The sequence below is a fragment of the Microtus ochrogaster genome, chromosome 5 (genome assembly GCF_000317375.1).
Source record: "Microtus ochrogaster isolate Prairie Vole_2 chromosome 5, MicOch1.0, whole genome shotgun sequence".
Classification (NCBI taxonomy): Eukaryota; Metazoa; Chordata; class Mammalia; order Rodentia; family Cricetidae; genus Microtus; species Microtus ochrogaster.
In genome coordinates, this window is record NC_022012.1 from 77830530 (window position 1) to 77842012 (window position 11483).

Here is an 11483-nt window from a genome sequence, read left to right on the forward strand (position 1 = left end):
GGGGAGGGATGGTTCTCGGGAGGGGAGGGATGGATCCGTGTGCTATTTCAAGTGAAACTCACTCTTTCCTGAGTCACAGAGAGTTGATAATGTCTTTGTCTGCCCCCTACGCACCTGCCATGGCTTCTCAGGAGTGCCTTAAAATCCTGCCCACGTCACACGGGCTTGTCATACATGTGAAGGTCAAACTAGAAGGACATGTGGAGGGAGGCTCTAGTCAGTGCCCAGGCCTGGCTTTGGCAAAGACCTCTTCTTCCACCCTCAGATTTGGGACCAAGTCCTTCTCCTCCTATACTGAGGAGCAAACCCAGGGCATCATGCTTGCCAAACAAGCTCTCTACCAGCTGAGCTCCATCCCCAGCCATGGGACCAGATCCTCCACTGTGGTCAACAGGGACAGTATCCCTGCTCTTCCCCTCCAGGCCTTTGACTGTTTTCACCTGTGCTGGCCAGAATGCTGGGACCCACAAAGGGGAGCGCAGTTGTTGGTGGCATGCTGAGTCGCCTAGGCAGTTTGTGAGGGATGTCTTTTGCTAGCCAGAAGCCCTGCTCCTTGACATGCAACCACCCTTGCTCTTAGAGCAGATTCTTTTCTCTTCGACTCTCCCAGTTAAAGTCAGCCACTCTGGCTGTTTTCGGCAAGAATCTTGTCAGGTTGGTTTAGCCCAGCTCATGTTATCATTTAGGGGTTTCCCAACTACTAGCCCTCAAACTGCTCCTTGGTTATAGACTCATTTGCCTATGCCGCAGCTATCACTGTGGTCCTGGATAAAGTCTTCCCTGCTGTGTATTACACAATGATTTAAAGCAAGGATTTGCTAGCTAACTCACACAAAGGAGCCAATAATTAATTATACATGCTGCTTTCTGGAGACTTTGCATTTTTATGAGCATCCAACACTTTAGTTCACTTCAAAACTTTTAAAAGATTTCTTTAGTTTGTGTGTTTAAACATTTTGTTTGCATATATGTATATGCATCAGGTGTATGCAGTACCCAAAAAGCCCAGAAGAGGGTACTATGTCCCCTAGAACTGGAGTTAACAGATTGTTGTGAGTTGGCATGTGGGTGCTGGGAACTAGCACTGGATCCTCTGCTAGACTAGCCTGGGAGTCACATTTTCTGAGGGAGGACCTCCTGAATGCCCCTAAACTAGAGACACTATTCCACATGCATCAAAGGCAGAAGGTGTATGTGCTTCCTTGTCCAAAGCCCCTGTGGCAAGTGCAGGTCAAGATTCCTGTACCTATTGGAGGAGTCTGCTCACTGTTGAAGGAAAAAGAGCTGCTTGTTGGTTCACGGCTGCTCAGCCCCAAAATAATCACATAGAAACCATGTTATTTAAATCACTGCTTGGCCCATTAGCACTAGCTTCTTATTGGATAACTCTTACATATTAATTTAACCCATCTCCATTAATCTGTGTATCGCCACGTTAATGCTTTACCAGGTAAAGTTTCATCTGGTGTCGGTCTCTGGCAGGGGCTATGTGGCTTCTCTCTGACTCTGCCTCCTTTCTCCCAGCATTCAGTTTAGTTTTCCCTGCCTACCTAAGCTCTGCCCTATCAACAGGCTAAGGCAGTTTCTTTATTCAGCAATGGTATTCACAGCATACAGAGGGGACTCTCATATCAGTTTACTGTAAGCCAGGCGCATCAGCAGAAGGGTGAGTCCAAACTGGAGCAAGGGCTAGGATATGGAGGTTACTGAGTACCAGCCTCAGCACTCCCTTGGGGTTCAGAATAGGACTTCTACGACAAGCGAAGACTGGTTTGGAAATGGGATCTGAGTTAGGCATGTTTTTTCCTGGATGTTTCTTTATAAGAGGAGCATAAGGGAAAAGAAGAAGCCCTGGGGCATAAGGCACAAGGGTAAAGGCAAAGCACAAGGCTAAGGGCAAGGAAGGCATCGGACATGAGGGTCCAAAAGAAGGAAGGGTAAGAGAAAGGGGTGATCTCTACCAAACTGTCAGTTTATATAGGCCTACAGACAAGTTAACAATCCCATAGGTGGTAGCAATAGTATCAAGCATGCATTTTCAGAGTCACAAGAAACCGGTGGATCTGACAAGGTGGCACCTTATGTCTCAGAGGGGACTTGGCTCTGTCCCCTGCGGCTGGACACACAGCCTTGGTGGTTACACTAACCTGCAGGCTTGATTTGCATTAGCATCTAGCTGGTTGAGTTAAAGGGAATCTCTTTTGGGAACTTTGCTTTAGACCCCAGCAGGGTGCTCCAGTGATAATTTTTCTCTCTGAAGCTAGTTTTAGCAACTCCGGCCTTTTTCCTGTATAAACAGTTTATTTCCTGGGCTATGATCTTCTGTTAGTTGATTACCAACGTAAAGGGTAATACAGAATATTAGTAGTCTGTTAAGTCAGAGCAGAAGACCAGTAGATCACACCTTCCTGAGTCTCCTGTGTGAGGTCCTTTCTTATCAGTGACGACTGTCAATAAAGAAACTTTGTGGGGGACTATTTTGTATAGATTTTGCCTCTGAGATTAAGGACTTGGCTGAATCCTTTTCACACCAAGGCTTCACAGTGTGGGAGAGGCATCCAGTTGCCCTACAGGAACAGTCAGGTTTAGACACTGCTGGGATATATGGGAGAAAGAAATGCCATGATTTCACAAGACTTTTATAAAATTGACAGTGACTTATCCAAGGACAGATGCCCCCCTGCAGCTCTGCAAACAGATTCTCCAGGTGGAGTGTACATATACACTTACCGTGGATAGTTCAATAGGTCTGTTAGCTGTCCATTTACTGTATGATACTTGTGGACTCACCACACTGGGATGCGGCTCAGGCGGGAGAGCACTTGCCTAGTCTGCTAGAAGTGCTAGGTTTTATCTCCAGAACTCCATAAGCAGGGTGTGGTGGTGTGTGCCATAATCTCAAAACACTGGAGGTGAAGGCAGGAGGATCAGAAGTTCACAGTTATTCTGTGTATCCAGCTCAAGGCCAGCCTGGGCTATATGAGATCCTTTCCCAAAAAGATAAATATTAAGATGATTTGTTTTTTAAAAACAGAAGCAAATCACTTTCATAAGTTAAAGCTCAAACATAATTTAAATTGTATTTCTTTTTTTAAAAATTATGTATATATTTACTGATTTCTTATATATGAGTTTACAACATTTTTATTTATTGACAATGTAACACATGTACACAATATATCTTGTTCCTATCCATCCCAAACACCCGCCTCACTTGGCCCTGGTCAAATTGCTGTGTGGTGCCCAAGGAAGCAAAAACAGGGTGACCAATTCCCTGGAGCTGGTGGGTTATGCGGCTACAAGCCACCGTGTGGGTGCTCGAAAGTGAACCCAGGTCTTGTGCAAGAGCAGCAAGTACAGTTATCTGATGAGCGATCCCTCCAGCCCCCAAACTGTATTTCCTGATGAGACCATGAATCAGCTTCTCTGCCCCTTTCCCTCTGTCTCACCAGTTTACCCAGGAATGAACTGAACATTTCTGAAAATTTCTATCTCACACCAGAAAGCCACATGTCTGCTGCACTGGTTAGTCTTAACTGTCCACTCGGCACAGGCTAGAGTCGCCTGAGAAGGTGAACCCCAGCTGAGGAACTGCCCAGATCAGACTGTCCCACCGGCGTGCCTATATGGGATTTTCTGGGCTGTTAGTTGATGTAGGAGGGCACCATTCCTGGGCAGGTGATCCCGGGCTATGTAAGAAAGCTAGCTGAAGCCTGAGCCTGTGAGCAAGGTAGTCGGCCCACAGCATCCTCCATGGTTCCTGCTGTATTTTCTGGCTGTGAAGTGAGTCTCTTGATTGGAGTTAATGATGTGTGGACTGGCAAGCAGGCCTGCCTTGATTTCCCCCTTTGCCTTCCCTCAGTGACAGACTGTGATCTGGGATTATAAATCTTTCCTCTTCTGAGTAGCTTTTTGTCTGAGTATTTTATCACAGCAGGAGAAAGGAAATTGTAACACTTACCCTGCAGGTCGCCACCGTCCCGTTTCATAGGACCCACGGGCATCAGTGTGCTGCTTCTTTTTGAGATGAAATCTTGCTATGTACACCAGGTTGGCCTTGAACTCATAGAGATCCTCCTGCTTCAGCCTCCCAAGAGCTAAGATTTCAGGCATGTGCCACCAGGCCTGGCTTCCAAACATGCCTTTTTGCTTACTTTATTTATGGTTCTGTGGGAACTCTTGACTAGAACAGCAAGAGGGGGAAGCAGCTCTGCTTGGCACAGTGCTTTGCTTTTGTTTTCAGTGCTGTGGATAAAACTTGAGGCTTCGTGCATGCTGAGTCGGTGGGGCTCTGCCGCTGTCCCCTCCTTCCTCAAGAAACAAAGGGAAAGTGTGGCTTGACCTCCATCATGCAGGCTAAATACTAAGCAACACTGTAATAATCTCTGTCAACCTACTCCTGTATAGTGTGTGTGTGTGTGTGTGTGTGTGTGTGTGTGTGTATGCATGTGTGTGTGTTTAGCATGCATGTGTGGACATCAGAAGACAACTTGCAGGAGTCATTTCTCTCCTCCCACTGTGTGGGTTTGGGAATTAAACTCGGGTCGTCAGGCTTGGCAGTAAGCGCCTTCACCTAGGAAGCCATCTCACTAGGTATAATTTACCTTCAAAAGGTTATGACAGTCTTTGAACCATTGAAATCAGTGCTTCTAACCAGGCATGATGGCTTACACGTGTAATGTCAGCGTTTGAGAGGCTGAAGCAGGAGGGCTGCCAAGAGTTTGAGGTCAGCTGAGCTATACAGAGTGAGCCTTTGTCACAAAACAAACATGATCAGTGTTCTTAGCCAGAATTAGATGTTGCCTCCAAGAGACTGTCCCAGTATTTGGAGACATTGGGGTTGTCATAACTTGGCATGGAAAGGGGTTTGTACTTAAGAGTGCTTCTAGCAGGTAGATGGTCCAGGCACACAGTAAGCCAGTCTTCCACAGCAAGGAACCATCTGGCCCCAAATGCCGGAAGTGTGAAGAAACCTTGGCTAAGCAACACAAAAAGGAAGATTCATTTCCTGCTAGCCGAGTAGCTTGACAGATGGACCCCTTTCCTCTTCTGTGTTCTCCCCAATCCCCGCCCCACTGTGAGAGTATGCCTCTCCAGTCATGGCGGGACTAAGTTCCACTTTTCTTCACTTGATGTTACCCTCTGAGATGGGGCCCATGTGGCCCGGTGTGTTGTCAGTTACTGTGTATGAGCGCATGCGTGTTCACATGCGGGTCAGAAGTTAAAACTGGACAGCTTCCTCGTTGCTTCACCACCTTGTCTATCCATTTATTTATTGAGGCGGGGTCTCACTATGTAACCTTGGCTGACCTGGCGTGTGCTACCTAGACCATGCTGGCCTTGAGCTCACAGCTCTCTCCCTGACTCTACCTCTTGAGGCGTGCACTTCCATACCCAGCTGCCACCAAATTCTTTAAGACAGGGTCTTGTCCTAAACCCAATACTCACCAGTTGATAGAGTGGCTGGCCAGCAAACCCCAGGGATCCTCGTCTCCACCTCGCCAGCATTGGGGTTACAGGCCCTCGCTGCTTCCTGTGCTTGATACCTCATGCCGGCACTCGAAATCCAAACTCATGTCCTCATGATTACCACTTCACCCACTGAACCATCTCCTAGACCTTTGGTTACCATTTTAATGGATATAATACAACACTTCAGACAAGTCAGTACCCACATCTTACCTAGCCAGTCTGAGTTTCTTACCGGAGGTGCTGGGGGAAGAAAAAGTGGCGCTTACCGGTGGTCTCTTGGGGACTGTGGCTCAGTGATCCTGCTGTGGCCAGCCTCCCCTTCCCACAGTCCAGGCTCTGGCATCATCATCGGCCTCATCATCAAAAGGCCTTTATGAAGTCCCTGTGGATGCCTCATCCCACTGGGAGGCTCTACCGCAGAGATTGCCCCACCAGCCTCTGACATCCAGGGCAGGCTCAGGCAGACAGCATACATGAGAGCCAACCACGAAGATATCTAAAGACCAGGCCATTGGCCTTAGGCAAAGTGCAAACACGGACTCTTAGACAACATTCATGCCAAGGGTAAGCATAGCCGGGAATGCAGAGCCAGACTCCACTCCCAAAGCCAGTCTGGACCTTACATGCCAACTGGCTAGGGATGGCTTGGAGGACAGGGTTCTTAGAAGCTCCTGGGGGAGAGAGTGGACAAGGGCAGGGAGGCAGAGGACCAGGCCAAAGAACTACTCAGTCACCCAGGAAAGTTGATGTTAGCGAGAGCCACCCTTCCCTTTGTCTCACCTCCTTGCCCCTCCCTTGTCTTCCCTCCACAGGTGTTCCATGAGCAGGGCATCCTCTTTGGCTACCGACACCCACAGAGTTCCGCCACTGCCTGTATCCTCAGCCTTTTCCAAATGACCAATGAGACTCTCAACATCTGGACGCACTTGCTACCCTTCTGGTACCTTTGGCCCCCTGGACAACCTATCTCATTTGGGATCCCTGGGGACTAGACTTTGTAAAACACAGCTGGGTGGCAGGGAGATTTTATGCTAGGGCCAGGGGTCGCCTGTGGGTACAGGTGCATGGGTGATGGGGGAAGGAGCCAGGACTGTCATGGACTAAGCACCAGGCTGTGGACTGCCATAGGATTCTAGGGTTTCTATTGACTGGGTAGCATTTATCTTCATCTCTTTCAGTCTTACAGGCTTTGCTGGTCTTTGAGAAGTCTTTATTAAAATGTCACTAACTTGAGCAAGTCACTTAATCTCTCTGAGCCAGGCATTTTCTGCCTGTAGAGCAGGCATGATCCTCAGTCTGTGCCTTGGGGGTGCTGTGAGGACTGAGAGAAGACCCTGATAAAGACAAAGAGGCAGGAGCTGGAGATGTAGCTCGGGTTGTAGTGTGTGTGCGGCAAGTTCTGTTGTCAATCCCTAGTACTACATGGCACTGCGTGAACCAAGCCTGGAAGCCTCACCCTCCTCAGGACTCTGCAGGTAGAGGCAGGAAGAGTTCAAGGTCATCTTCTGCTAGTAGTGAGTTTGAGGCCAGCCTGGGCTACGTAAGACCCTCTCTGTAAAAAATAACAAAAAATACATAGGCACTGTTGTGGGTGCTTGTAATTATCTGGGGACTATAAAAGCCATGTACCTTTGGTCATCTTTAATGGAGCCAAGTAGGAGCCAAGCTCTGGGAAGTAAGGGTGCAGAATGGGGTTTCCAGGAAGGCTAAGGAGGCTCCTTGCTGAGAAAGGTGGGGTGAAGATCAACTTTACACACCTCGAGCACAGGTTCTGGAAATGGAGACAGGGTCACCTCTCCACACCATGGTGCAGCTCTCCGAGTGTCTGTGGGGATTGGTTCCAGCATCCCCTAAAGATGCCAGAACCTGTGAGTTCTCTGTGTGGCAGGTAGCACCATATTTACATATCTCTCTGCACATCTTCCCATGTCCTTTAAATCATCTCCAGATTCCTTAAAATACCCAAGGCCGAGTAAACATTATGCCAAAGGTTGTTTCACAGTTCAGTCAATAAGGACAAAAGAAATGCCAGTGTGTGTTCAGTGCAGAAGCCAGCCTTCCCCACTGGGATATTTTGGCTGACTCTAAGGAAACAGAAGGTGGAGGTCTGGAGGGTTGGGTATGTGTCAGGCCTAGGAGGACCTCAGTGGTCAGCAGGTCACTGTCCTACTCAGACCTCTGTGGGCTGACATGATGACAGGTGCAGCTGGAGAAGGGAAACTGTCCACACAGCACACAGATGATGACCCAGGCCAGGTCTGGACAAATCCTTTGAGTCATTCTGAGAAGCTGAGCAAGGTGGAGAGTCCCTGAGTGTGGCAAGCGGACGTGAGCCCCAGGAAGGTCCCTGTGATTAGCCTGGAACAGCTAGCCCAACTAGATGTGTGGTGGTGTATTACTTGTATTTTAATAAATAAGTCTTGCCTGAAGACTAGAAGCAACTCTAAAGCTACTAGAGGTCAGGAAATGGTGACACACACCTTTAATCCCAGGATTTGGGAGACAGAGGCAGGTGAATCTCTGTGAGTTCAAGGCCACCCTGGGCTACACAAAATCAGTGCAGAAACAAATCCAGGTGGTGGTTGCTCACACCTTTAATCCTAGTACTAGGGAATCATGCCTCTAATTCCAGCACTAGAGGGAATATAAAATGCGGGGGGAGAGAGAGGCTTTAGTCTAGTTTGTGGTTGCCCAGCCTTGGTGGAGCTAAGAGTTCTCTAGGGGCTCGGCTGCCTTGCTTTTCTGGTTTTCGGGTTGATTTATTTTTTAAAATACAAATAATATACTATTCTATAGATGTCAGAAGATAGAGTGGGGATCCAGAAACTAACAGGAGGGGAGAAAGGCTACACAGTCTTGGGGTGAAGTGAGGTGATCTGTAGAGAAGCTTGACCGCCCTCTGGCCTGCCGTCCGGCCAGTGGCAGCAAGGTTTAGTAGCTCGAGAAGGCCGTTAGCCACATTAAATCTTTGCTTAGATAGAAATCTGAGACTGGCAAGATGGGCCAATGAGTGACGGCAATTGACAAGCCAGCCCGGCAGCCTGAGTGTGATCTCCAGAACCTATGTCAAGACAGAAAGAAACAAAAAAGACTCCACAAAGTTGTTCCCTGGCCTCTATATATGTGATAAGCATTCACACGTGTGTGCGAGCACACACATGTGCACACACACACCACACTCCATACACACAATGATAAATACAAAAAATTGAAAATTGAAAAAAAATTGAAAGACTTTATGCCTTCTGAACATGGTTATACATGCCTGTGATCCCAGGATTTGGAGAGTTGAGGCAGAAAGAGCATGACTTTGGGGCCCAGCCTGTTTCAATTTGACATGCTGACAAATTGAAGGCCACCCCCCAAGGGACTAGATCCAGGCTGTTCCCCTGCTCCCCGTTCTCCTTCCTGGAGCTGCTGGGGCCACTTGTTTCTGTGTGCCCTACAGAGCTTTCCCAGGCAGCCTTGACTGTGGCATGTGCGCCCCTCCACCTGTCTCTTCTCCCATGGTCTTCCTGTTGCCCATCTCCCTTGAAGATCACATTATCTGTTTAGACCATTTTAAAATTTGTGCAACTATGTTATGCCTTCCATTGCTTGTACATCTTGAGGTCCATGCACAGCTGAGTCATCTACACTGCTCCCAATTCCCAAAGCCAAGCCAGGCACTCCGGTCATCCACCCTGACAGCACAGAGCATTCTGGAGAGCCCAGGGAAACCTGCGCTAGGATACCCCAAGCAAATAGGATGAGGAAGAATCTGTTGGGACGAAAGGAAAATTTTGGAGGAACAGCAAACAGCCTAAGTGCCACCTCTGCTAGACCATAGGAGAAAGCAGGTAGCCAGAAAGATTTTATGGCTCTCCTTCAGGTACTGGGTGAAGAGCTGTGTAGAGTCCCTTTCCTTGATGGACATTGTGGGAAAGCCACCTAGCTCTCCACCTAGCTCTCCAGCTGTGGTTTGTGAAAGGGAGGTGTTGTGTAGGCAAAACACACGTAGAGTTGTAGGCCAATGTAGGTACACATGTAGGGCATGTGACTTAGGATGGTCTTCCCAATACTCAGACCTACCGTAAGAGGGGACGAGACCCTCATTCTTAGGGGTATGTAAGCTGAGACTGGAGAATATCTTGGGCAAGGTGTTATAGGAAGGATACTTTTCCTAAGGACTGTTTTTTTACCCTACTTCCTAACTCACTGCTTCAAGCACAGAGGCCTCTCTAGTGCATGCCGTTTCATTTTAGTGAAGAGTCACTGGACGGGCCGTCTCCCAGTGGGGGTGGGAGGCAGCCAACAGTCCAGAGGGGATTGAGCGGGTGCACATTCTGTTCCAGGTTCTTTGTGTGGAGGTTCGTGACTGCACTGTATATGACAGACATCCAGAATGACAGCTACTCGTGGCCTATGCTCGTGTACATGTGCACCAGCTGTGTGTACCCCCTCGCATCCAGCTGTGCACACACCTTCAGCTCTATGTCCAAGAACGCCCGGCATATCTGCTACTTTCTGGACTATGGTGCTGTCAACCTCTTCAGCCTGGGTACGTGAGGCCCTTGCCCTTCCGTCTCCTCTCCCTAGAGTGTCACCTGTTTCCCAGGAGATTTGATGGGTTTTATTTAGGGTTTTAGCAAAGTCATGAAGATGCAGGAGACCTGTCCAGGGGCTCTGTAAGAAGCTTGTTCATACGTGTGCTGCCTGTGGATATACCCTCCCTGGCATGTTTGCCAATTCTGTGGTGTAAACGTCCCTGCCTTGTCTCCCTTCCTGTTCTCTGAGTGGCATTGCCAGTTGTAGAGGTTTAAGGAGAAGCTTAGGAGCAACCTCACTACATAGTAACTCCATCACACAGGTTCCTGTGCTAAGTACTTAGGACTTTGGTTACTGTGATTTATTTAATTGTAACTTTTAGTGTTAGGAATTAACCACAGGCTTGCAAGGACTCTGAAATGTTCACAGTTTGGCTCTCACGGGCCACCATGGGCTGACCCCAGCACATCAGGGCTGGGATCTGGTCTGTCTAGTGAGAAAGGAGGATGTAGTCACAGACCACGTTTGCCCAGAGGCTTAGAGGCGTCAACTTTCCAAAGCACTAAAGTAGTGGGGAACTGTTGGTGAGTGGGAGCTGCTGCCCCATGCTCGTTGACTTGTTTTTCTGGCTAGGAAGCTTCTCTCCTCCACACCGTTATCATCCATCCCTTAGGATGCTGGTTCTGGCTTCTTCCTCCATCCCGGCCCTGCTCTAACTGGGAAAGACAGTCACTGTATCTGCTTTTGCATGAATTTGTCCAGGAGGAGGCTACCCTCATATCTCTCTCTCTCTCTCTCTCTCTCTCTCTCTCTCTCTCTCTCTCTCTCTCACACACACACACACACACACACACACACACACAACACACACACACACAACACACACACACACACTCACAAACACACTGCTCAATGCTCCACTGTCTAGTTCTCTCCAGTCATTAAAACTGGTTGCCATGGTCTCAGTCCCTTCATGTCACTCTCCAACATCCCTATTCTCAGTCTTTTCTGGTTCCTTCCTTCCCTCTACCCCATAGCTGGGCACACTCAGAATTCTCAGTAACTCAGGATTAACTATGGGTCCTTTTGTCTAGCATGCCCAGGAGCAGCCCCCATCCCTAACATCTCTGGACAAGAGACTCCTAAACCTTATCTTTAAACACTGGATCTGAAGCCTGTTCTTTCTCTCGGGTCCCTGGCTAGGGGTGCCACCTCTTGCTTTGCTTAAGTCTGAACTAATAAGCTCCGGCTCCTCCACCCACCTCTACTCCCCGTTCTATCTAATCAGCTGTCAAGCTCAGGCTGTCCCATGAACCCTCAGTCAGCTTGACTCAGACCTGGAGCTTCTTAGGGCTCTGCTTTTCAGCTCCACCATGTTACCTGGGAAGTTCCTGCCTCATTTCTTGCCAGGTCCCCTCCCACTAGAAGGCTTTCAGACTCCTTAGTACCTGGGATAAGGTCCAAATCTTCGACTTCCTAAAGAT

The 11483-nt window shown here is 48.5% G+C and overlaps 1 protein-coding gene across 2 annotated transcripts in view; it reads left to right on the forward strand.

The window, feature by feature from the left end:
* Positions 1 to 11483, forward strand: part of Paqr5 (progestin and adipoQ receptor family member 5) — a 74550-nt gene that overhangs the window by 45987 nt on the left and 17080 nt on the right. Inside the window, exons 1-3 of one of the 2 annotated variants that reach the window (XM_026779312.1) lie at positions 5898 to 6036; positions 6285 to 6412; positions 9807 to 10012. In XM_026779312.1, the coding sequence (XP_026635113.1) occupies positions 6028 to 6036; positions 6285 to 6412; positions 9807 to 10012 (343 nt within the window). In that variant the 5' untranslated portion in view covers positions 5898 to 6027. Of the gene's footprint in view, positions 1 to 5897; positions 6037 to 6284; positions 6413 to 9806; positions 10013 to 11483 lie in introns of those variants that run through there. The other variant, XM_013346483.2, reaches the window with a different exon arrangement.